The following is a 25773-nucleotide window of genomic DNA, read 5'->3' as shown; positions in this document are numbered from 1 at the left end:
TGCCGACCTTTGGGGAGGTTTGGGCGCCTCCCCAAACCTCCCCAAACCTCGGCAGGTCTCCGTTCCTCCTGCCGACCTTTGGGGAGGTTTGGGCGCCTCCCCAAACCTCGGCAGGTCTCCGTTCCTCCGCGCAGACCTGCCGACCTTTGGGGAGGTTTGGGCGCCTCCCCAAACGTCCCCAAACCTCGGCAGGTCTCCGTTCCTGTTTGGGGAGGTTTGGGCGCCTCCCCAAACCTCCCCAAACCTCGGCAGGTCTCCGTTCCTCCGCGCAGACCTGCCGACGTTTGGGGAGGTTTGGGCGCCTCCCCAAACCTCCCCAAACCTCGGCAGGTCTCCGTTCCTGTTTGGGGAGGTTTGGGCGCCTCCCCAAACCTCCCCAAACCTCGGCAGGTCTCCGTTCCTCCGCGCAGACCTGCCGACCTTTGGGGAGGTTTGGGCGCCTCCCCAAACGTCCCCAAACCTCGGCAGGTCTCCGTTCCTGTTTGGGGAGGTTTGGGCGCCTCCCCAAACCTCCCCAAACCTCGGCAGGTCTCCGTTCCTCCGCGCAGACCTGCCGACCTTTGGGGAGGTTTGGGCGCCTCCCCAAACGTCCCCAAACCTCGGCAGGTCTCCGTTCCTGTTTGGGGAGGTTTGGGCGCCTCCCCAAACGTCCCCAAACCTCGGCAGGTCTCCGTTCCTCCGCGCAGACCTGCCGACCTTTGGGGAGGTTTGGGCGCCTCCCCAAACGTCCCCAAACCTCGGCAGGTCTCCGTTCCTGTTTGGGGAGGTTTGGGCGCCTCCCCAAACCTCCCCAAACCTCGGCAGGTCTCCGTTCCTCCGCGCAGACCTGCCGACCTTTGGGGAGGTTTGGGCGCCTCCCCAAACGTCCCCAAACCTCGGCAGGTCTCCGTTCCTGTTTGGGGAGGTTTGGGCGCCTCCCCAAACCTCGGCAGGTCTCCGTTCCTCCGCGCAGACCTGCCGACCTTTGGGGAGGTTTGGGCGCCTCCCCAAACGTCCCCAAACCTCGGCAGGTCTCCGTTCCTGTTTGGGGAGGTTTGGGCGCCTCCCCAAACGTCCCCAAACCTCGGCAGGTCTCCGTTCCTCCGCGCAGACCTGCCGACGTTTGGGGAGGTTTGGGCGCCTCCCCAAACGTCCCCAAACCTCGGCAGGTCTCCGTTCCTGTTTGGGGAGGTTTGGGCGCCTCCCCAAACCTCCCCAAACCTCGGCAGGTCTCCGTTCCTCCGCGCAGACCTGCCGACCTTTGGGGAGGTTTGGGCGCCTCCCCAAACGTCCCCAAACCTCGGCAGGTCTCCGTTCCTGTTTGGGGAGGTTTGGGCGCCTCCCCAAACGTCCCCAAACCTCGGCAGGTCTCCGTTCCTCCGCGCAGACCTGCCGACCTTTGGGGAGGTTTGGGCGCCTCCCCAAACGTCCCCAAACCTCGGCAGGTCTCCGTTCCTGTTTGGGGAGGTTTGGGCGCCTCCCCAAACCTCCCCAAACCTCGGCAGGTCTCCGTTCCTCCGCGCAGACCTGCCGACCTTTGGGGAGGTTTGGGCGCCTCCCCAAACGTCCCCAAACCTCGGCAGGTCTCCGTTCCTGTTTGGGGAGGTTTGGGCGCCTCCCCAAACCTCGGCAGGTCTCCGTTCCTCCGCGCAGACCTGCCGACCTTTGGGGAGGTTTGGGCGCCTCCCCAAACGTCCCCAAACCTCGGCAGGTCTCCGTTCCTGTTTGGGGAGGTTTGGGCGCCTCCCCAAACGTCCCCAAACCTCGGCAGGTCTCCGTTCCTCCGCGCAGACCTGCCGACGTTTGGGGAGGTTTGGGCGCCTCCCCAAACGTCCCCAAACCTCGGCAGGTCTCCGTTCCTGTTTGGGGAGGTTTGGGCGCCTCCCCAAACGTCCCCAAACCTCGGCAGGTCTCCGTTCCTGTTTGGGGAGGTTTGGGCGCCTCCCCAAACGTCCCCAAACCTCGGCAGGTCTCCGTTCCTCCGCGCAGACCTGCCGACCTTTGGGGAGGTTTGGGCGCCTCCCCAAACGTCCCCAAACCTCGGCAGGTCTCCGTTCCTGTTTGGGGAGGTTTGGGCGCCTCCCCAAACGTCCCCAAACCTCGGCAGGTCTCCGTTCCTCCGCGCAGACCTGCCGACGTTTGGGGAGGTTTGGGGAGGCGCCCAAACCTCCCCAAAGGTCGGCAGGTCTGCGCGGAGGAACGGAGACCTGCCGAGGTTTGGGGAGGTTTGGGGAGGCGCCCAAACCTCCCCAAACAGGAACGGAGACCTGCCGAGGTTTGGGGAGGTTTGGGGAGGCGCCCAAACCTCCCCAAACGTCGGCAGGTCTGCGCGGAGGAACGGAGACCTGCCGAGGTTTGGGGAGGTTTGGGGAGGCGCCCAAACCTCCCCAAACAGGAACGGAGACCTGCCGAGGTTTGGGGACGTTTGGGGAGGCGCCCAAACCTCCCCAAAGGTCGGCAGGTCTGCGCGGAGGAACGGAGACCTTCCGAGGTTTGGGGAGGTTTGGGGAGGCGCCCAAACCTCCCCAAACAGGAACGGAGACCTGCCGAGGTTTGGGGACGTTTGGGGAGGCGCCCAAACCTCCCCAAAGGTCGGCAGGTCTGCGCGGAGGAACGGAGACCTGCCGAGGTTTGGGGAGGTTTGGGGAGGCGCCCAAACCTCCCCAAAGGTCGGCAGGAGGAACGGAGACCTGCCGAGGTTTGGGGACGTTTGGGGAGGCGCCCAAACCTCCCCAAAGGTCGGCAGGAGGAACGGAGACCTGCCGAGGTTTGGGGAGGTTTGGGGAGGCGCCCAAACCTCCCCAAAGGTCGGCAGGAGGAACGGAGACCTGCCGAGGTTTGGGGACGTTTGGGGAGGCGCCCAAACCTCCCCAAAGGTCGGCAGGAGGAACGGAGACCTGGGGAGGTTTGGGGAGGCGCCCAAACCTCCCCAAAGGTCGGCAGGAGGAACGGAGACCTGCCGAGGTTTGGGGAGGCGCCCAAACCTCCCCAAACGTCGGCAGGTCTGCGCGGAGGAACGGAGACCTGCCGAGGTTTGGGGAGGCGCCCAAACCTCCCCAAACGTCGGCAAGTCTCCGTTCCTCCGCGCCCTGCCTGCCTGCTTCTTTCCGCTGCGGAAAGAAGCAGGCAGGCAAGGCGCGGAGTTTGGGGAGGTGCGCGCGCACCTCCCCAAACCTCCCCAAACTTCGGCAGGTCTCGGACGGCGGTGGCTTGGGAGAGGTGCGGGCGATCCCGGAAGCACCAAAGCCTCGGCCGCGCACAAGTCCTCGGTAAGTTTTTTTGTTGACTGGAGTATAAGCCGAAGTGGAATTTTTCAGCCCAAAAAGTGGGCTGAAAAATTCGGCTTATACTCAAGTATATACGGTATGTATGTATGACTGTATGCTGAGATTGTGAGTGCAAATAGATTTAGGTGTACTCTTAACACAGAGGTCCCCAACCTTTTGGGTACCAGGGATTGGTTCTGTAGAGAAAGGTTTTTCCACAGACTGAATAATACATGGTTTTGTGTGCTGCCTGCATCCCATGGGTGGGGCTTTGCTTGTTTGTGCGGTCCGGTTTCTGGCATGCTGCGGCCCAGCACCAGTCGATAGACCGGGGGTTGGGGACCCTTGCTCTAACAGGTGCGGTCCTGAAGAACATGACTTTTTTTTTGCTAAAACTTGTTTATAAAAATTGCTTTTTAACAGTTGTTTACAGACTGTTGACATTTTCCTATTATTTTCTCTAATTTGATATATATGTTTGCTAAAACATATTCCTATAATTTTTAAACTTTATTTCAATAAAAAATAAGTTTGTGGTTTCATTGTTCAGTAGTATAAGGCTGAAAAGGACAATGAAAGAGTCAGTGGATCAAATCTGAATGCTCTGGATCCTATGTGTAACTATTGAAGATGCCTGTAATAGATGTATGTCTGTTACTTACATTACAAAGGATAAAAATCCATAGGATGTATTTTTAAGTGAAAATATTTCTTAGCATGCTATGCAAAATTGTTAACTTGTCCTTTATTCCCTTTTACTGGCTCCTGAGGCTGCTTTTTTCAAGATCAGGAAATTTTGACCATGAGGAATGCCAAGGAGTTGTGTGCTGATTCATAAATAAGACAACATAAATTTGCAATCTTAGTCTTAAGTGCTGCATTGTTTACTTTGCTAGGTCTCTGTTAAAATAGTTCGAATTCTAATGAGAGGAGTATTTCTGACTATTAAAATTTTGTAAATCAAGTTTGTTGTGCTCTGATTATGATTTTTTCAAATTTCTTAATAGGAGCTGTAGCACTTAAAAATCTTGAAATAAAAGAAAATGCATTGGTAAGTACTAAAGTGCTCTTTGTATCATAGTTCTTCATAAATACATGTTTATATGCTGTCTTAGGAATTAATAAAAAAAAGCATTTGTTCACATTCTGGGCTTTATGCTGTTACAATAATGTTTTCGTCATTGAAATGTAATCTAAAACATTTATCTTTGCAGTATCAATTTGATGTCCCCTTTAAAGTTAAAGCAGGTCATATTGGTAAGGAGAATTTTCAAACTTTTTACAATAGTTAAATAAATTTGTATTTTTAAAGATAAGAGTTTTTATTTCTTAGAAATGCATTGGTTCATCATGCAGCTATTATCTAACAAAAAATTAAGGCTTCTTGAGAGTTTTTGCTATTCACATGCAATTGTATATGGATCATTAATTAAAAGCCTATATGTTTAACCATTTACATTCAATGGGTATTATATTGTAATAGTTCCTTAATTAAGATATTTAAAGAATAGTTGTATTTGTTAGCTAAAAATATGTTGTCTTCTATGGTTCACAGTTTTGTCTAGCAGATTATTAATGGTATCTAATACATAAGAATATGTTCTTGTATTCTTGGTTGATCTAATCTGACTTTATTATATATCTGATACATTTTATGTGTCTACTTTCATTGAATTTAGATTCAAATATTGAGGTATAGGAGATGGTTGTTATCTGTAAAGCTCTATATAGCATAGGATTTGGTTACTTGAGGGATACCTATTCCCAGTATCTCCAGTATTACCTACCCAGCCAATTTAAGGCATTCTGGATTCCTTCAATTAGACCTGGGGTAGGCAACCTTGGCTCTTTTATGACTCGTGGACTTGCTGGCTTAGGAATTCTGGGAGTTGAAGTCCACGAGTCATAAAAGAGCCAAGGTTGCCTACCCCTGAATTAGACAGTGCCATCTATTGGATCCCTGGAAAAATGCCTGCCCTATGAAATGAGGTGCCCCCTGAGATTTGATTGACCTCCATCTTGCTGGTGTTTCTAATGGCTTTGAAGACCCATCTCTTTGCCAAGTCTTGAGCGAGCATGTTTGAAGCCCCCTTTTTGGTTGTGAGGATTTGTTTTTTGCTCCTACCCAATTTGCATTCCTTTATTATTATTTATTACTATATTATTTATTCCTTTTATGGTTGTTACGTGTAAACCTTCAGAACCATTGAGAAGTACAATTTGTTAAGTACAAACTTAACAAATAATAATATATGAAAGAAAAACTTCACTGGTCTTTTTATTTTCTAAATTGTAAGCAATTTATTGCAAGTATGAGTAGTGTCATAGTGTGCTTTTATACATATAGGAAAAAATATTCAGATTTATATTTAAATTCTATGGTTTTAGTTTTGAAATAGAAACATTTTAATGGTAGTGATAGAATGGTAAATCACCATAAGCATATCATAGCTTGGACATTCAGTTGGATTGTTCTGGAAATGTTAAATCAGAAGGTGGAAAGTATTGCATATTTTATATTTTAGCCGCGATAAATTCCAAAAGGGGTTTAGTGGAAAAGTAGGGCAAGCCTGGTATACTTTACTCCCATCTTCCCATTACATGTTTTCCTTTCTTTACAGACACTTAATGCTGCATAAATGTAACCAACAAACCTGCCTGCTTTTCCCATTAATCTTCTTGCATTTTTCTTTGTTTACTTCTTACCTTACTCTGCTGTATCATATTATAGTCCCCTTTTCTTCCTGTCCACATCTTGGAACAACCACTGCATTGAATGGCCATGTTCTAGGTTTGTCTCCAGATGAAATGTTAAGGGTCTGTGTCACGATGAAATGCACAAAACACTCAGAATTAATGTGTTTTGTGCATGAGATGATCAGTCCATAGAACAAGGGTTGGCAACCTTAAACACTCAAAGAGCCACTTGGACCCATTTCCCAGAGGGGGGAAAAAACACTGGGAGCCGCACAACTCTCACACACGCGCACACGCAAGGGGGGGAACTTGATTGAAGAGTTTAATTAGTTTAATTAAAAAGAAATAGAGGCTGCTGTGCATGAGTTCTCTCTCTCTCCCTCTCCCTCCCTCCCTCTCTCCCCCCTCTCCCTCCGATCTTCTGCTCACCTGGCAAGGTGGCTTCACACTGTTCTGGATAAGCTGACACACATTCTTATTGGGCTGGCTCTCCTGCCCTGCTTTCTGCTGCTCCCTGTGGAGATGCAGCAAAGGCAGGAGCCCCACCCAGTTTTACACAGAGAGAGAGAGAGAGAGAGAAGGGAAGCGCAAGTCTCTCTCTCTCTCTCTCTCTCTCTCTCTCTCTCTCTCTCTCTCTCTCTCTCTCTCTCTCTCTCTCTCTCTCTCCAAATGGCTGGGAGCCGCAGGAGAAGGCTGAAAGAGCCGCATGTGGCTCCAGAGCCGCAGCTTGCCGACCCGTGACATAGAATGTTTTGCCCATCTCTAAACTGAGTTTGCACGATTTTTTCAATATGATATGGGTGATATGTTTTAAATTATGATGAAAATAAATTCAATTTATATTAAATTCCAAGCAAAAAAGATAAGGAATACCCACCTAGTTTGACCCAGATTAGTAGATTATTAGTATAATTTACAACTAATCTTTATGTAATGTTAAACATGATACTTGGAAATATTTTGAAGTAGAAACCTTTTTAAAAAAATGTTATGATTAAAAATATTGTTGGATTTTTTTAAAAAATGACTTTCTTTGTGATTGTAGGTCAGCTAAATTTGCAAATACCATGGAAAAATCTTTATACTCAGCCAGTTGAAGCTGTTTTAGATGAAGTTTATCTGCTCATAGTACCTACAGCTAGTAAGTTTATTAAAAAATGGAACTGCTGTGTAAAATAAATATGTAAAATAATATTTAGCCAGAATATATATACACACACACACACACATATATATGTACGTACATATATATATATGTACATATATATATATATGTATGTACATACATATACATACACACACACACATATACATACACACATACACATATAGTTTGAAAAAAATAGTTGGTTTTTGGTGTTTGTCATTGTTTAAAATCTGACATTATTTATGGTTGGCAAGTAAGAAGCAATTAGTATTGTTATTTGTTGATTTAATTAATACCCTAAATGTGCCTAGTGGACAATTTCTGGGTGAGCAAACACATCTAATAATTTGAATCTGTTCATACTTCCCTCCAGAAGAAAATGGGTCCTAAGAGGTTTAGACCTGGATAGATTGTCATCAGCTCCTTAAACTGAGTTTAGTAGCTCACAGGCTAAGGACTGACCCCACATGATTTTATTTAGCTTCCTTATTCAGGACTTTAATATTTTCTTAGTAGCCTGTAGCTCAGGGGTCTTCAAACGTGGCCCTTTTATGACTTGTGGACTTCAACTCCCAGAATTCCCCAGCCAGCAACGCTGGTTGAGGAATTCTGTGAGTTGAAGTCCACAAGTCATGAAAGGGCCAAGTTTGAAGACCCCTGCTGTAGCTTCTGAACCTTCTTCAATGATAGTCTTTCACAGAGTATACTGAAGTCCAGCTACAATAATTGTAGTGACTATAATTCAATAGAATTAGATTTTAGTTCATTAAAAGATTATATCTGACACATCAACTGAAGTCGAACATAGCAGCTTCTTGCCACTAAAGCCCCCCCATGCATCGTAACAACATTTTTGAATAAAAGAAAATTCCCAGTTGATGACACTTGTTCTTTCCGAAAGAGTGTGTTCTCATTCAGAACATTTTTTAAAGAATGCTAAGATACTTTAAAGAGCATTGTCCTTAATTCATCACCAAAATTTCCTAGGTAAATTGATGCTACAAAAAAGAGGTTTCTTTGCAAATCAAGAAAGGGCTCGCAACTTGGGTGTCCTCCTGGATTTACGGCTTAATTTGGAAGATCATGTAACGGCCATGACCTGGGGGGCCTTCGCACAGGTTCGCCTAGTGTGCCAGTTGCGCCCCTTTTTGGACCGAGATGCCCTATGCACGGTTACCCACGCCCTCCTCACTTCTCGCCTGGATTACTGCAATGCTCTTTACATGGGGCTGCCCTTGAAGAGTACCCGGAGGCTTCAACTGGTGCAAAATGCGGCCGTGCGGGTGCTTATGGGAGTATCTCGATACTCCCATGTTACACCACTCCTGCACGAGCTGCATTGGCTTCCAGTTGCCCTACGGGTGCGATTCAAGGTGCTGGTAATAACCTTTAAAGTCCTACATGGCTTAGGCCCGGGGTACTTGCAAGACCACCTGCTGCCAATGTCAACCGCCCATCGCCCGGTTCACTCCCACAGAGTCGGCCTCCTCAGGGTTCCGTCGGCCAGGCAATGCCGGCTGGCGACCCCCGGGGGGGAGCCTTCTCTGTGGGCGTGCCGACCCTCTGGAACGAACTGCCTCCGGAGCTGCAGATGGCCCCTGACCTTCGGTCCTTCCGCCATGACCTGAAGACGTGGTTGTTTCAACAAGCGGGCCTGGACTGACTACGATTTTTAATTAGGCTTTTTATTGGGTTAAATTGTATTTATTGTTTAATTCTCTCTTAAATTTTTTATTCTATGTTTTTTAATTTTTATTGTTGTGAGCCGCCCTGAGTCCTTAGGGAGAAGGGCGGCATATAAATTTAATAAAATGAAATGAAATGAATGAAAGTAAAACAACTGGAAGAAGTAAGTGTGAATAATAACAATAAAGGCATAATCCAGTTTACAAATCAATGAATGAATGACAAAATAGTTCATCCTAAATTCAAACTTTCAGGTTTTGGTGATATTTATAAAGATAACTTGTCATGTATTGAACATTTAATGATACATTTTGCAGTCTTCACAACACCATGAAAATGCCTGTGTGCCTCTAACAGCTCTTACATTCTGAACATAGGACATTCTGCAGATATTCTATGATTCTTGGCTATTCAGCCATATGTGAACATTGTTAGCCCTTTGAGGTACTCCAGACAACTACAACTATGAATATTGATTCTGTATTATAAAGTTATATTAATAGCATTTTGTAAGACTGAAAGTATTTCTCCTTTCACTCTCTGGAAAACTATGGAGGGTCCTTTTTGAAACGCTCCTCTGCCCCTTCCCTTCTGGGAGTTGAGAAATATTTTAAGTGCCAGTTGTTTAGCTCTTCCTCCATCTCCCAGGATCATTCCTACATACCATTACACACACACACACACACACACACACACACACACACACACCATACAAAGGAAAAACTATTTTAGTGCATTGTTTTATTCTTGAAAGAGGCTGACTTATTGCTTATTGCCAGAATATGTACAAAGAATAGTTACCAAATATTTTTCGTACAGAGAGTAAGTACAAATAGGACTTGATTTTCTATTTGTTTGATTTCAAATGTTTTAATCTAGTTGTGTTTAATTATTAAAATAATCCATTCTATATTAGGTATTAAATATGATGCTGAAAAAGAAGAAAAGCAACAGCTGGAAGCAAAGCAAAAGGAACTGCAAAGAATTGAAGATGCAAAACAAAAGATTGCTGACAAAGGTAAGAAAATATGCAATTGACATTTATTCATTTAGTCATTCGATTTTTAATGCCAACTGAATGGTGGCTCACAAGGCATATCAAAAGCAAATAAATAGAAATGCAATAAAATTAATTTAAAAAGAAGTGCAAAATACAGATAATCCTTGAGATATGAACATTCACTTAACAGCCATTTGAAGTTATAAAAGACCCTTTCCCCCCAAAGCTGTATACTGCCCTATTTCAAAGTTACAGTGGCTGCAGCACCCCTGTGTCATTTTCCCTTATGACCAATCATGGGAATACTACAGTGCCCCCCACCTCTTTCCTCCTACTACTGGGACCCTGCAGTGCTTGGGCCTGCTCTCCATGCCTCCTGGAAGCAGCCACCATTTTCAGCACGCCAACAATTCCTTACGGAAATGACGACTGCTTTTGGAATTTTCTGCACAGATCAGCTGGCCTTTTGGAGACTGCAATATTCTCCTGGATCTCACTAGGCTTTGGAAAAGCCAGCTGCCTGCATGCAAGTCTGGCAGCTTCAGGAAAGGCATCCCAAAAGAGACTTTCCCCCTTTTCCTTGCTTAATGCTTCCCTCCCCTCAAAACCTAATTTCTTCCAAAAAAGAAAACTGAAAAAAAAGTTGGGAGGGACAGACTTGTTGATCTTTCTTCCCACTCCTCCACCAATTAGGTGCTGAAACTAAATTCTCCACCTCTCCCTTCCAATGTTGATCCCTTTTACCCACCTCATTTGCTAAATTTACTGGATGCCTGGAAAAAGAGTGACAGAATCTTAGGTTACTGCCAGATTGAAGAGTACAGGAAAGGAAGGAAGGGAGCAAAGAAAATCTCTCTGCAGCTTGCATTAAGAAGCTGAAGAAATGGTTGCACTCAAAAGAAAAAGTGACTAGGTCAGAACACATGCAGCAAACAGCCATGGCAGAAGCTGGGTCCTTGGAAACCTTTTTGCTGCTTGTCTGATTGCCTTTAGAGGATTCCTAGCTGGGTCATAAAGAGAGTCAGACAAGTAGCAAAAAGCTTTCCAGAGAAGGTTTTGCTGCTCATAGAAATCTTCTAAAGGCAATCAAACAAGCAGCAAAAGCTTTTTGCTTAATGTTTAAAACAAACTGACAAATCTTATTCCAAATTGTTTCTAGGATTCTGAATTCTGTTTTTGGCTTGTAATTGTTTTTCATTCTTTTAAGCCAATGGTCTTCAAATGTTTTAATCTCATTCTTAAAATACAGGACTGAAGGAGCTTTGGTTATATCTACCAATATGTACTATATTAGAAATTAAAACAGAAATCTAGTTGAGGCTGCTTTCTTTTGAAATGCAGAATACATTGTGTTTTATTTCGTGCTGATTGCTTCTAGTACAAATGTTGAAAGATCCCATGGTCAAAGTGTCAAAAGTGGTTGAATCTATTATTTTGAATATATTGAATATAGAATTGCAATCTATTCCAAATATATCAAAATATTTCCGAGAATTGTGCAGTAATCACTTATATTTGTGGCTTTATTATTTCCCTATGACATATATTTAGCATTTCCTTAAATGTAAGTATTTTACCATAGGATACATGCTGTTGGTTAAATGAAATATTGAGGTTTGGCTGCCTCTTTGATAAGTCACTTAAAAGGTATAATTCAGTAGGGATTCAGTAGACCTTTTACGCACTTAATGAATTATTAAGTGCCTGTGGAATCACAAATAATCATAGCTTGCAGTCTGCCAATTTAATTATTGACTCTTATTATTTTCTAATGCTGTGAAGCTGAATCATCGTAGGCTGAGGTTCTGAATGTTAACTCCTCACTTCTGTAGCAGACATGGTCACTTCAGTCTGGTTCCAACATAATCCTTTAATTGCTTCAGTCAGCAGCAGACATTGTCCCTGTTAGATTTCAGTAACAAACGTTACATAGAGGATCTCAATTTATTCCCTCAGCTGAAGCACCACTGTTTATTGTAAGGATTCCAGTGATCCTTTGTCTTGAGTTTTCCTTTCTCTTCGTTTTCTTTATCCAAACCCACCATTTTAAGCTTGACTGACCAACTTCCATCACACTTTGGCCACAATTAGTATGGCTGCTTGTGTCATCTCCAATAATTACATCAAATGAGTTCCTAAGCACCCTTTCTTAGTCTTCCATGTTTAACAAGACACATCTGTTGTTGCAAAAAGAGGTGATTGCATTCATCCCTTCAAAGGAACTTATATTTAATGTCTTGTTGTTGTTAGCTGCGAAGTCGTGTCCGACCCATTGTGACCCTATGGGCAAAGTTCCTCCAGGCCTTCCTGTCCTCTACCATCTTCTGGAGTCCATTTAAGCTCATTTCTACTACTTCAGTGACTCCATCCAGTCACCTCATTCTCTGTCGTCCCCTTCTTCTACTGCCCTCAATCTTTCCCAGCATTAGGCTCTTCTCCAGTGAGTCCTTCCTTCTCATTAGGTGGCCGAAGTATTTGAGTTTTAGCTTCAGGATCTGGCCTTCCAAAGAGCAGTCAGGGTTGATCTCTAGGGCCGACCGGTTTGATCGCCTTGAAGTCCAAGGTACTCGCAGGAGTCTTCTCCAGCACCACAGTTCAAAGGCCTCAATTCTTTGGCGCTCAGCCTTTTTTATGGTCCACCTTTCACTGCCATACATTGCAACTGGGAAGACCATAGCCTTGACTATACACACTTTTGTTGACAGGGTGATGTCTCTGCTTTTTAGTGTGCTGTCTAGATTTGCCAACACTTTCCTCCCAAGGAGCAAGTGTCTTTTAATTTCTTGGCTATAGTCCCCATCTGCAGTGATCTTGGAGCCCAGGAAAATAAAATTGTCACTTACCTCCATTTCCTCCCCATCTATTTGCCAGGAATTGAGAGGGCCGGATGCCATGATCTTGGTTTTCTTAATGTTAAGTTTCAACCCAACTTTTGCACTCTCCTTCTTCACCCGCAACAAGAGGCTCTTTAGTTCTTCTTCACTTTCTGCCATTAGAGTGGTATCATCTGCATATCTTAGGTTGTTGATATTTCTTCCGGCAATCTTAATTCCAACTTTTGATTCATCTAGCCCTGCTTTTCTCATGATGTGTTCTGCATATAGGTTAAATAGGCAGGACGACAGTATATAGCCTTGCCGGACTCCTTTCCCAATTTTGAACCAATCAGTGGTTCCGTGTCCAGTTCTCACTGTTGCTTCTTGGCCCACATATAGGCTTCTTAAGAGACAAATAAGATGGTCTGGTACGCCCATCACTTTAAGAACTTGCCACAGTTTGTTATGATCCACACAATCAAAGGCTTTAGCATAGTCAATGAAGCAGATGTAGATGTTTTTTCTGGAACTCTCTAGCTTTCTCCATGATCCAGCGTATGTTGGCAATTTGATCTCTAGTTCCTCTGCCTCTTCGAAATTCTGCCTGTACTTCTGGTAGTTCTCGATCTACATACTGCTGGAGTCTAGCTTGTAGGATTTTAAGCATAACTTTACTAGCATGAGAAATGAGTGCAATGGTGCGATAGTTTGAACATTCTTTGGCACTGCCTTTCTTTGGAATTGGAATGTAAACTGATCTTTTCCAATCCTGTGGCCACTGTTGAGTTTTCCAAATTTGCTGGCAAATTGAGTGTAGCACTTTTACTGCATCATCTTTTAAGATTTTGAATTGCTCAGCTGGAATACTGTCACTTCCACTAGCTTTGTTGTTGCTCAGCTTTTCTAAGGCCCACTTCACTTCACATTCTAGGATGTCTGGCTCGAGGTCAGTGACCACCTCATTGTGATTATCAGGGACATTAAGCTCATTCTTGTATAGTTCTTCTGTGTAATTTTGCCACCTCTTCTTAATCTCTTCTGCCTCTGTTAGGTCCCTGCCGTTTTGGTCCTTTATCATGCCCATTTTTTTATTAAACGTTCCCTTCATCTCCAATTTTCTTGAAAAGATCTCTGGTCCTCCCTATTCTATTGTTTTCTTCTATTTCTTTGCACTGTTCATTTAAGAAGGCATTCTTATCTCTTCTAGCTATTCTCTGGAATTCTGCATTCAATTGGGCGTATCTTTCTTTTTCTCCCTTGCCTTTCGCTTCCCTCCTTAGCTATTTGCAAAGCTTCCTCAGACAGCCATTTTGCTTTCTTGCATTTCTTTTTCTTTGGGATGGTTTTGGTTGCTACCTGTTCTACAATGTTGCGAACCTCTGTCCATAGTTCTTCAGGCACTCTGTTTATCAGATCTAATTGCTTAAATCTATTTGTCACCTCTACTGTATATTCAACAGGGATATGATTTAATTCATACCTGAGTGGCCTAGTGCTTTTCCCTACTTTCTTCAGTTTAAGCCTAAACTTTGCAATGAGAAGCTCATGGTCTGAGCCACAGTCAGCTCCTGGTCTTGTTTTTACTGACTGTATAGAGCTTCTCCATCTTTGGCTGCAGAGTATATAGTCAATCTGATTTCTGTGTTGACCGTCTGGTGATGTCCACGTGTAGAGCCATCTCTTGGGTTGTTGGAAAAGAGTGTTTGCTATGACCATTGTATTCTCTAGACAAAATTCTATCAGCCTGTGCCCTGCTTCATTTTGTACTCCAAGGCCAAACTTGCCTGTTATTCCGGTTATCTTTTGGCTTCCTACTTTAGCATTCCAGCCCCTGTTTGCTGATACCTAAGATGTCGATGTTCAGTCTTGTCATCTCTTGTTTGACCACGTCCAGCTTTCCTTGATTCATGGATCTTACATTCCAGGTTCCTATGGAGAAAAAATCTTTACAGCATCGGACTTTCACCACCAGACACATCCACAGCTGAGCGTCCTTTCGGCTTTGGCCCAGTCGCTTCATTCTTTCTGGCGCTACTAGTACTAGCCGTCTGCTCTTCCCCAGTAGCATATTGGATGCCTTCCGACCTGAGGCGCTCATCTTCCAGCGTCATATCGTTTTGCCTTTTGGTACTGTCCATAGGGTTTTCATGGCAAAGATACTGGAGTGGTTTGCCATTTCCTTCTCCAGTGTCTACCTATCCTATTTCTTGTATCTCTCTGTGTGAATATATAAATAGAACAATATACTGTATAGAAATACCTGTTATGTATTCCTGAATATTATTTCTGCACCTAAACCAACTGTAGTCTTTATTGCTTAATAATATAAAGCATTCACTTAATTTAGATAAAGCACAAGAAAAGCAAGATACTTTCATAGAAAAGTTAATTACTCAAGTTATAAGAAACCTTCAGTTGAAAATTTCCAACATCCATATACGATATGAAGATGATGTAAGTATATGTGCATAGAATATTCAGTTAAATTATAAACATTTGAATAATAACTTTAGATGGTTGTATAGAAGGATAATCTTTTTTCTGTTCACCCATAAAGTGATTGCTGAGAAAGTTGAGACTGCTGTCTTTATTTGACTATTGTATCATTATAATTTGGAAGGTTTCAGTGATGGTCTGATTGCAAAGTTGCATATTAAATTATTTTTTAAAGTACTGGGGTAATGCTGGGGAACTTTTTGAACAAATCACATTTGAATCCACTCTTTCTCTAGTTTTAGTGGATTGCAGAACTAATGACTATATATAAATTCCTACCCTTAGATTTAAAACTAAAGACAGCTTTTCTCTGACTGAGGCCCATAATGATTATACAAATGTAGTTCAAATTTGGAAAGTACTATTTTGTGCAACAGTACTCTAATCTAAAATATGTACACATAAAGGAGTATGTGTAGAGTAGAACGCTAAAGATACTATGTTGGGAATATTAGGATGAAACATGCAGCTAAGGTACAAAATTTAGCTAATCTTAATCCAAAGTTAATCATTGCAATCCATATCATTCTGGTTTATAAAATCAATATACATAGAGAAATGTCAAGAAATGTCTCTTATTTTATTATAAGGCACACATGTTGCTACAGATTTTACGTCCTGCATGTTGTATACCTGTATATATTATATTGTTGCATATTTAAAAATATTTGATTTTTTTTGCAGATCACAAATAAAGATATTCCACTGTCATTTGGTATCTCACTTGAAAATTTAAGTTTACAGGTATTATCATTGCTCAAATTTTTAATTTAAAACTTGTTTCTGTTTTTAATATGTATATAGCCTCTTTTATCGTAATTCAGGAATAAATGACAACTACGACAACTTTGAAAGTGGAATAAACATAATTTTAATTAAAGCACAACTAAAATTGAATAAATTTTGAATATTTAGAATAAAATTGTTTGCATTATTTATAAAGAAAAACAGATCTGAAATTTGGGTGGTCTCCACAGTATAAAAACTTCCCAAGTTTTTATACTTGGGAACTGACTAAGATTCCTTCTGTTCAGACTTTATTTCTAAATATGGAACACTACACAAATCCACTCAGGTGTTCCTGATGACAGCTGGGGGAAATCTTAATGTTGTTCTGTCTTGCAACGTAAATCAATAAAGTAATGTCAGAATAACTTCTGTTTCTATTACAGACTTCAGATCAAAATTGGAATCCATGTATTCAAGATGCAACCACTAAATTGTTCTATAAGGTAGAGTCCTAGGTGGAAATCCAGTTGAGTAGAATGTGCTGTGAGACTCCTTCAAAGTTTGTGTTAATGTAAAGCACAAGGGAGGTTTCATTCTTTTGCTGTTTGTTTCACATATTAATTCATTTTGAGCAGAGCTAAATCACAACTATACTGAATTGATACATGGCAAGTTTTTTGATGTGCATATTGTAATTTTGATACAGTGAAGGGACTAAAAGTTTGTTGGATTTATATCCTGCTTTTATTCAGGAACTCAAGGTGGTAAAGTTGATCAATAAGTTGAAATTATTACATGGCTTAGTAAAGTGATAACCAGTTAATGATTCACAGACCATTGGTACATGGAACTAAAGTGATTTGTTTATTTTTCTCATAAACCACCTAGAAATAACAGATAAAAAATAGCAACCCCATTTGCTAACTGATCCAAAGATTGTCCATGTTTCAGCTGGTTTTGAATTCAGGAAGTAAAATCAGGGAACCATCAGTATCTGAAGAAGTGGCTATATGGTTTTTACAATTTTTTTCAACTGCCACACAAGCAAGAACTTTCTTAGGTCTCATAAATAGGGGAGCAAAGATGAAGGGAATGGGGGACTATGAGAAGGCCAAGCATTTGGTGTGTTATAGAGCCTGTTCCTTAGTATCAAAACTATCACAATGAAGAACAGACACACAGCCCACAATTTTTCACTTTTTCAACACCTTGCCTCCTTAGTATTTATATACTATATAATACTATATACTATAACGCTACATACTTAGAATTTATATACTATACTTAGCTATCCCAATCCAAAGGAATTTTGAATGACTTTCATTCTCTTCCAATAATAACATTAAAAAACAACAACATATTGTTGACTGCTAAATACAAGGGAGAGGTATCCTTTTTTGCTCTGATGGTCATAGTCCATAATCGAGAATTAACGTGTTACATGTTTTCATGCATCATCCTATTTCAGTATATCAATAAATTTAAAAAATACTAAATAAAAACTAAAAATGCAATATGATAAATTATTCTGAGAAAAATACCTCATATTTAATCCTTCTGTAGCAGCCTGTAGCATCCTTATCTTTTATTTCAGGGGTACCCCAACCTCCAGGCCATGGCCTATTCAAAACTGGGCTGCGTGAGCTGTGGGCCAGTGTGCACGTGTGTGCGCATAGCTTGACTTTTGCAAATGGTGGCCTTGTGCATGTCCATACATGTGTGCAGCTCAACCTGTCCGGTTCCCCTCCCCCCCCACCGGGCCACCAAGTTGCAAAGGTTGGGAACCCCTGCTTTATTTGATTAATTTCAGTAATTCCATTTACATATTTTTAACTTTTGTCAATATTTGTAATAACTTCTATAAAAGTGCATACCTATAAGATATTGGATCATGATAACTTTAAATATGATATTCAGTAATTCCTATTTATTTTTATTTTTATTTCAGCTAGTTCGATTGGATAACTTCTTTGCATACTGGAATGTGAAGTCTGAAATGTTTTATCATGATAACTATAAGGAATCTTTGGTGAGCAGACAAAGCTAATCATTTCGAGTATGATTTGTCCGAAATGGATTACAGTTCATTTATATTTTTATACAGTGTCTTTTTTAAGCTAAAAAGGAGATCGTTAATGCTGTAGTCTTGTGCTAGTTAACTTTTCAAGCAGCACTACTGATGAGGGAATCAGTTTCATATGGTGATTAAGACAGGATAGAAAGCAGGAAACTGTGTTCTAATTCTGCCTTAGGCACAAGGAAGCTGGGTGACCTTGGGCCAGGCACTCTTTCTTAACCCTAAGAAGGAGGCAAGGACAAACCACTTCTGGAAAACCTTACCAAGAAAACTGCAGGGTCTACTCAAGGCAACAGCCAGGAATCAAAAACTGACTCAAAGGCATTTTAAAAAAGGTTCACTGAACTTAGAAAATCTATGTCTGTTTGCTCCCTTTTCAGCTGACCCTGGGAATAAATATTATGTATGAAGATTAATATAGGCATTAAATTGAGAAAAAAAATCAGATTTGTGTGGGAAATATTGTACAGCTGTTTAGCAACAAAATACATATTTATTAACAATTCCCTTTCATTGTAAAATGGTCTTACAGTAAATAGTCCTAAAATAAAACAATGAAATAATATAAAATAAAATCTGTAGAATTATAAGGCTAAACTGAAAACAACTTTGATCAAAATCAAAGTCATTGTCTTAGATTTTAATTCCATTTTGGTACTAAGGCCATCCTGCTCCAAATTGTAAAGTAATGTTTCTTAGGGACTCTAAATAAAAATACAAGATAAAAAAAAATGGAAAAATTATCTACACTAACAGGAAAAAATGTTTAAATGATTAAAAGTTTGGAATTTAGGTTTGGCATTTTTGAATTCATATACAGGAAGTCATCATGTTATACACCGTTGTTCAGCAACTGTTCAAAGTTTGCAATGTAACTGAAAAAAAGAGCTTATGACTGGCCCTCAAAATTCCTGATATCTTACTACCCCGTAGTCACATGATGAAAGTTTACAGTCTCCCCACTGCCACCTAGCCACAGCACCCATTCCCACCCACGACAGCCATCTGCAGTTATCTATTGCCCACCTGCAGTACCTGCCCTTGGCACCTACCTGCAGTCCACCCATTAAGCTCCTCTACATACATATCAGCCAACCTCATTTTTTTTAACCCAAATGTTATGAAAAATGTATCCCCCATGTATTAAGCTGACACATTTTTATATGCTTCCATTTTCCTAAGCATTTTATTCGTAGGTAATCTACAAATTATCCATTTTTGTGTTGTTTTGGTTAAAAAAATTGAGTGTCATCTTATCAGTGGATGGGCTTATCTGAGAACCTATACCAGATGTACAGGTACTTTAAAAAGTATTATTATATATACTTATCTATACATCCATTAGCCAATAAGCCAGATCCAATTTTGGGGACATATTTTTGCACCTAAAATTCTCTTTATTCATAAGCGTATAGGTACTTTTCCTCAGTTTTCTTGGAAATTTTCAATCTTTTAACCAAAAACCTTAGCAAGTGAAATATTTTAGAATCTCGTCATATCCTAGGACATGCCATTGCAGAGAACCCAAGCAGTATATCAAATGCTCATTAATATTATGCCCATTTAACTATCAAATATGTATATTTTCTCTCCAAAGACCACAGTAGATATTTTGAATTGAAGACCTGATGTTACTCAGTATTTATTAATGAATTACATAGTCTGTGTTTGGACAATTAAAGTGTAATACTGTATTATCATAACATTTTTTATTCTTCATTAAATGAGGCTAAAGAGGGAAATGATTGTTTTCCTCATTTTTTTTCAATCAGACATTATTTTATTGAACAGGGATCAGAGATCAAATTAGTTCTATCTACTTTAGCTTCTGATTTAGGCGGTCATCTACTGTAATTTAGCATTCTAGGGGTGACTTAACATTTACATTTCACTGTATTATCATAATATATATTCTCACATGTTTAAACCAGGAGCCTCTTTTGCATGATATCTAGCCCAAATTATTGAACCTGTATATATCCTTGGGTCTTTGTATTTTAAGTTAAAGTTGGATCAATTTAGAATATCACTTGGGAAAAATACTCTCTTTGGTTTATATTGCATTTTGCATTTTTATTGTGAATAAATTTTCACTTCCATTTTTCCCCCCCAAAAGAGTCATTTAAAATATGGAATTGCAAGCAGTAATGTGATTCCAGAAGGCTATAGTTTTGGTAAGTTTTTAATATTTCCTAACAAACTTACATGTGGAGTACACTATGCATAGGTAGAGTTTCCTCTTGGAGCTACGTTTTTATTTAATCCAAAAACTTCATTTAAGACAGGCAGTTATGGTTAGATTAGATTTGTAAGGAACTTAGGGATCATATGTCTGTGCTAAAATGTTACACTAACTGCTGATTTATTTCTGGATAAAATACAAAGAGGTATTTATTACCTTGAAAATTCTCTATATAAGTCTGAAGAAACAAAAACAATAGAAACTTAGAGGTTTCATTGTAAGATAGTGATTGGCACTAGATTATCGAGGACTGAATTTAACATACTATTGGCACAGTTCTACCTTTTCTGCATTATCACAGTAGAATAGATTACAATAGATTATGGTAAAAAAAATCTTATCTTCCAGAAGATATGTAAGCAAAAATAGCATAGTCTTGTCCCTAGTTGGGCAACTGGTCATAACATTTAGCTTTCACTTTGGTGCCTGAAAGTGGATCTTATTTTCTTATGCCTCCATAAGGAGCATCCAGATAATATTGAAAAAAATAATCTTTTTGTTTCTTGATTAACTTTTTCAAAATTCTCCTTTTTAGTATTCCGTCCGATTTCAGCTAAAGCTAAACTCCGTATGAATCCGCGATCTGATGTTGACTTTTCTGCACCAAAACTAGATGTGGATGTAAATCTTCAGGATATAACTATTGAATTGAATAAACCACAGGTAACTGTATAAATGATTTAGATTTTTATAGCAACCTTTTTATTTCCTCAATTAAATTTTCATGGTTATATTTACATATTTTTACAAGATTATAGTTTTCGGTAATCCTTGAAAGAATTCCCAAATTTATATTTGAGTAGGCTTGTATAAAAGGGACGCGGTGGCTCAGTGGGTTAGGACACTGAGCTTTTCGATCAGAAGGTCGGCAGTTTGGCGGGTCGAATCCCGAGTGCCGCGTAACAGAGTGAGCGCCTGTTACTCGTCCCAGCTTCTGCCAACCTAGCAGTTCGAAAGCACGTAAAAAATGCAAGTAGAAAAATAGGGACCGCTCCAGTGGGAAGGTAACAGCGTTCCGTGCGCCTTTGGCGTCTAGTCATGCCGGCCACATGACCACGGAGACGTCCTCGGACAAGCGCTGGCTCTTCGGCTTTGAAACGGAGATGAGCACCGGCCCCTAGAGTCGGAAATGACTAGCACGCATGTGCGGGGGAACCTTTACCTTTAGGCTTGTATATCAAGGTTATTTAAGTGTCAAAAATGTGCCCCAGGAAGCAGGCAATAGCAAGCCACTTCAAAAATATTGCCAAGAAAACTGTAGAGACTTGTCAGACAGCTACCAGGAGTCAATACTAACTCAAATACAGTCAATTAATCAATTACAGCACTATCTGAAGATGGGACTTTTCATTCTCCTGAATTTTTAGCCATATTGTGGGACATATACTTTAACCCCTATCTTTATGGAATTCAGATCATCAGTTTTGAAAATCACTGTGGGTGCAATTAGAAAAAGTGTGATACTTTAGTAACATTTTGTTTTTGTTTTAGTCCAAACTATATATTGGAAGTGATATTGAAATGTAAACATAGGTTTGCTCATAATAACATAGGAAACTATACATACTCCTGGTTTAAAATATATACAAATCCTGGTTTAAAATATATATAAAAGTAGAAGAACAGATATTTAATCTTGTATGTCATCTTGACACACATGAAAGGTAAAGGACATGAGAACTCAGTTCTAGCAGGAAAACATTATTTCAGAGAACCTACAAAGTGATAATTCCCAAAGTCTTATTTCATTCCTTGACTTTCTAGACATGTGACATGAACTAATTTTCTTGTGTTTTATATGTTTTCATTGTCAAACAATAGGAAAACTGTGAGCAATCTTGAAAAGGACTTCATTTTTTTCCTATTCCACAGCTTCAATTTTTTAGATATTAGTGAAAGTCAACAAAAAAGTATCATGGACAAAATATTCATAGTAAGCTGAGATGAAATACCTAAGAACTATACCCTTAATAATTTTCATTAAAGGGAAGGTCTTTTGACTGAACATATATGCACACAATAATACTACTCAGTTTTATATATGAGTTTACATGTTGTGTGTGTGAGAGAAAGCGATCATATCTTACTCTTTATTTCTCAAGACCCTCACTGAGCATTAGCCAACAAAGGTTAAGTATTTCTCATAGATTCTAGGAACTATTTTAGCTATCTTCCTTTCACTATATCTGCAGGTTTGCAAGAGGTTTTCTCACCAGAATAACACTTATTGTTTAATCTAGGATGAAATAGAATTAACCTGTTACTATGCAGTGCACCACTTTGCTATATATATTGCACCCATTGTTCTTATAGAAGCAAAAATTAGGAGGGCAGACAACAGCATGGAACAAATTCAAGGTTGCCATCTACAGAACACTGTGTTGTACAATTGCTAATATGGATCTTTCTCTGATCTGAGGGATTGGCACTATCACTCACCTGGCTTTTATCTAAAGAGGAATTACTGTCCAGATTTCTACGCTTGTGCTTTTAGCCACAATACCAAACTGACTCAGCTACCGATTAGATAAAGAACATTTAGGGATTTGTTTTTCTAGATTAAATTCTTTAGTGATTTTCACTCTGCTTAAAGTACCCTAATGAATGCTTCTGAGGTACATATACTAATTTTCAAAATATTGTTAGACCCGAACAATCAGACCCATACGTACAAAGTTCAAGCTGACTACTTTATTATATTCTGCCTATAATACAGGAATCTCCCCAGTCCGGCAGCTCTCCCCTTGGAACAATAAGATAAGGCTCCAAGGAGTTCAAGAAGGGCTGGTTCTGGCCCTCTTACAGCTGTGCAGTGACTCTAGACTTGCCCCGGCTTCATCCCTCCTTCCTGTCAGGCTAGATACTTCCCAACATCATTCACTTTTACAACATTCCCCACATAGCCATGGAGATTTTAAATCATGTATTAGAATCAGTATTGATTTGCAAACAACTTGAAAAAAATATATCTGCCAAAGAGCAGATTTTTCTTGGAATAAATATTACTTTAACTCAAAGTTAAATACTCCATTGTCATTATAAAATGAAAACTTTTAATGTCCCAGTCTATTCAACCTCTAAATAATGTAACTTTAAGACAAATGCTGTTTACATTTTGTTTTAATTATTATACTGTACTAATAGTAAATATATTTTTGCATTTTTTCTTGCAGTATTTCAGTGTTATGGAACTCCTTGAATCAATTGATATGATGACCCGAAATTTACCATATAGGAAATATAGGCCAAATGTTCCTGTTCACAACAATGCCAGGAAATGGTATACATCCAGTAATTTTTGGAAACTTTTATAATTCTGATGGTTTTTCTGTTAGTATATTCTCATAAACTGGAATTCAAAATCCGCAAGAAACTTGATAGGGAAGAATTTCATAAGTACCTTATTAATAAAGTAATAGACTTAATTATTGTATTTTGGGGAAGAAGAGTCAAGAATTATAAACTAATTTGTGAAGATTGCTTTACTAAAATATAATTGAAATGTTAATTTTGCATGTAATATTATACCCTAACATTTTTTTCTTTTTCTATTAGGTGGCGATATGTTATACAAGGCATTCTTGAAGTAAACATCCAACCTAAGCTACAAATGTGGTCTTGGGAACATATTCGATACCATAGGAATCAAGTGAAAAGTTATAAAGAGCTCTATAAAATAAAAATAACTTCAAAGAAGGCTATACAAGAGAGTTTGATTATGTTGGAGGTTAGAGGTTTTAAATCACCATGTTTATCACAAACTAAAAAATAATTGTTTTCCAAAATATAATGGTAGATTGCATATTTATTTATAAACCTCCACTGGCTGACAGGAAGTTCCTCCTGACATCTTGCCTGAGTCTACTTCATTGTGGTTTTCCATTGATTCTGGTCAGTCCTATCCTGTCTAGTCTACCCCTTCTTCTTTGGATAACATTTCAGATGTTTGAATGCCATCCCCTTAGTCGTCTGTTCTATGGCCTAAAAATATCCAATATACAACCGTTCCTCACAAGATTTTATTTCTGGCCTCCCCTCACCATCTTGAAAGCTCTCCTGTGAACCTGCCAGTTAGTTACCATCCCAAGTATTCCAAATGGCCCTGTCCAGGACAGGGTAGAATGGATGAATTACTTTCCTTGTCTGGAATGTATGCTACTATTAATGCAACAAAGCTATTATTAACTTCTCACTAGTTCCAATTCTGTTACTATCACCAACTCAGGAAATGGTGGAACTACTGTAAAATGGTAACATCTACCCCCATCTCTCAGAAGCAGTACCAATAAACACTGGTCATTGGTATTAAGGGCAACTGAGAGGTGCAGAAAAAACAGGAGATCTCCCTTTCCCGTCCTGGTTATGCTGGCAAGTGTGATTTCTGTCGTGTTCCCAGGCTTGAACTCTTGACTCTTACACAGATAGTCCACTGGGTAGATATTGCCCAGTTGATTGGATTGAAAGAAGACTTTTTCAGGACGGAGTGTATCTTCTTTTCTCCAGTTCTTTTCCTCAGTTGAACAAGGGAAGGTTCCCTTTGCCAGTTGTCTATATATTTTGAATGCCAAAACTTTAATTGTGCATGAAGGTTCCAACCATGTATGCATATCAGAGGCTTAAGTAGGGAATAGGGACAAAAATTGCTTCTCCCAGTTTTAATTCAACAAGAGTTAAGATATCTCTTTTGCGCTTCAGAACAAGAAAAATCTGGCTTGGGATTTTTGACATCACACTTTACAACCGCATTACTTGGTGATGGAAACTGTAGAAATACGTTGAAATAAGTTTGTATTGTATGCAACATTTGTACTTTTCTTTATAGGAACTAGAGAAGACGTTAGATGTATTCAGCATCACCCTAGCAAGACAACAGGCAGAATTTGAGGTAAATGTCTTCCAAACTACACTGTACAAAATGCAGTGTCTTTAGTTCAGCATTTATAATGTAAAGTATAAGTATAATGTAAAACCATCAAGATTATGAAATTAATACAGGTAGTCCTTGACTTACAACAGTTCGTTTGTGACCATTCAAAGTTATGACGACACTGAAAAAGTGACTTATGACCTTTTTTCACACTTATGAACATGGCAGTATATTCATGGCCACCTGATCAAAATTCAGATACTTGGCAGCTGGCATGTATTTATGATGGTTGCAGTGTCCTGACAAGCAAAGTCAGTGCGGAAGCCAGATTCACTTAACAATGGTGTGACTTGACTTAACTATAGCGATTCACTTGACAACTGACAAGAAAGGTCTTAAAATGGGCCAAAACTCAATTGCCTTGCTTAGCAATAGAAATTTGGGTCTTAATTGTCGAAAGTCTAAGACTACTTCTATTTATAACCTAAAAACTGTAGGTCTAAAATTGGGACTACTGTATAAAGTTGAAAGAGGTTAAAACTAAGACTGCTATAAAACGAAAAATGTTAAAAATGATAACATTAATTGAACTGATGACTGCTGCTAAAAGAATAATCTGCATCAATAAGAGCTGTAATTGTATAATTGGAGATTAGAAACAACAATATAATAATCAGTCATGGGCTTTGTCCAGCTTGATCAACTCTAGCTCACATTTGACTCCTGCAAATTTTGCCATGTAGTTCACAGAAGCTGGTATTGAAAGTTATG

The 25773-nt window shown here is 40.2% G+C and overlaps 1 protein-coding gene across 3 annotated transcripts in view; it reads left to right on the top strand.

Annotated features, from left to right (window-relative positions):
- Positions 1–25773, top strand: part of VPS13A (vacuolar protein sorting 13 homolog A) — a 124477-nt gene that overhangs the window by 19647 nt on the left and 79057 nt on the right. For all 3 annotated transcript variants that reach the window (XR_014025307.1, XM_081319364.1, XM_081319365.1), the window contains exons 2-14: positions 4253–4296; positions 4460–4502; positions 6988–7083; positions 9692–9793; positions 14939–15045; positions 15772–15831; positions 16260–16319; positions 17765–17845; positions 20010–20067; positions 20671–20798; positions 23309–23415; positions 23691–23862; positions 24958–25020. Coding sequence is in view for 2 of the 3 variants with exons in the window: in XM_081319364.1 (XP_081175490.1) it covers positions 4253–4296; positions 4460–4502; positions 6988–7083; positions 9692–9793; positions 14939–15045; positions 15772–15831; positions 16260–16319; positions 17765–17845; positions 20010–20067; positions 20671–20798; positions 23309–23415; positions 23691–23862; positions 24958–25020 (1121 nt within the window). In the remaining variant the exon portion in view is untranslated. The remainder of the gene's footprint in view (positions 1–4252; positions 4297–4459; positions 4503–6987; positions 7084–9691; positions 9794–14938; positions 15046–15771; positions 15832–16259; positions 16320–17764; positions 17846–20009; positions 20068–20670; positions 20799–23308; positions 23416–23690; positions 23863–24957; positions 25021–25773) is intronic.

This window comes from Vipera berus, assembly GCF_964194415.1.
Source record: "Vipera berus genome assembly, chromosome: 2".
Taxonomy (NCBI): domain Eukaryota; kingdom Metazoa; phylum Chordata; class Lepidosauria; order Squamata; family Viperidae; genus Vipera; species Vipera berus.
This window is presented reverse-complemented; position numbering and strand designations above follow the sequence as displayed.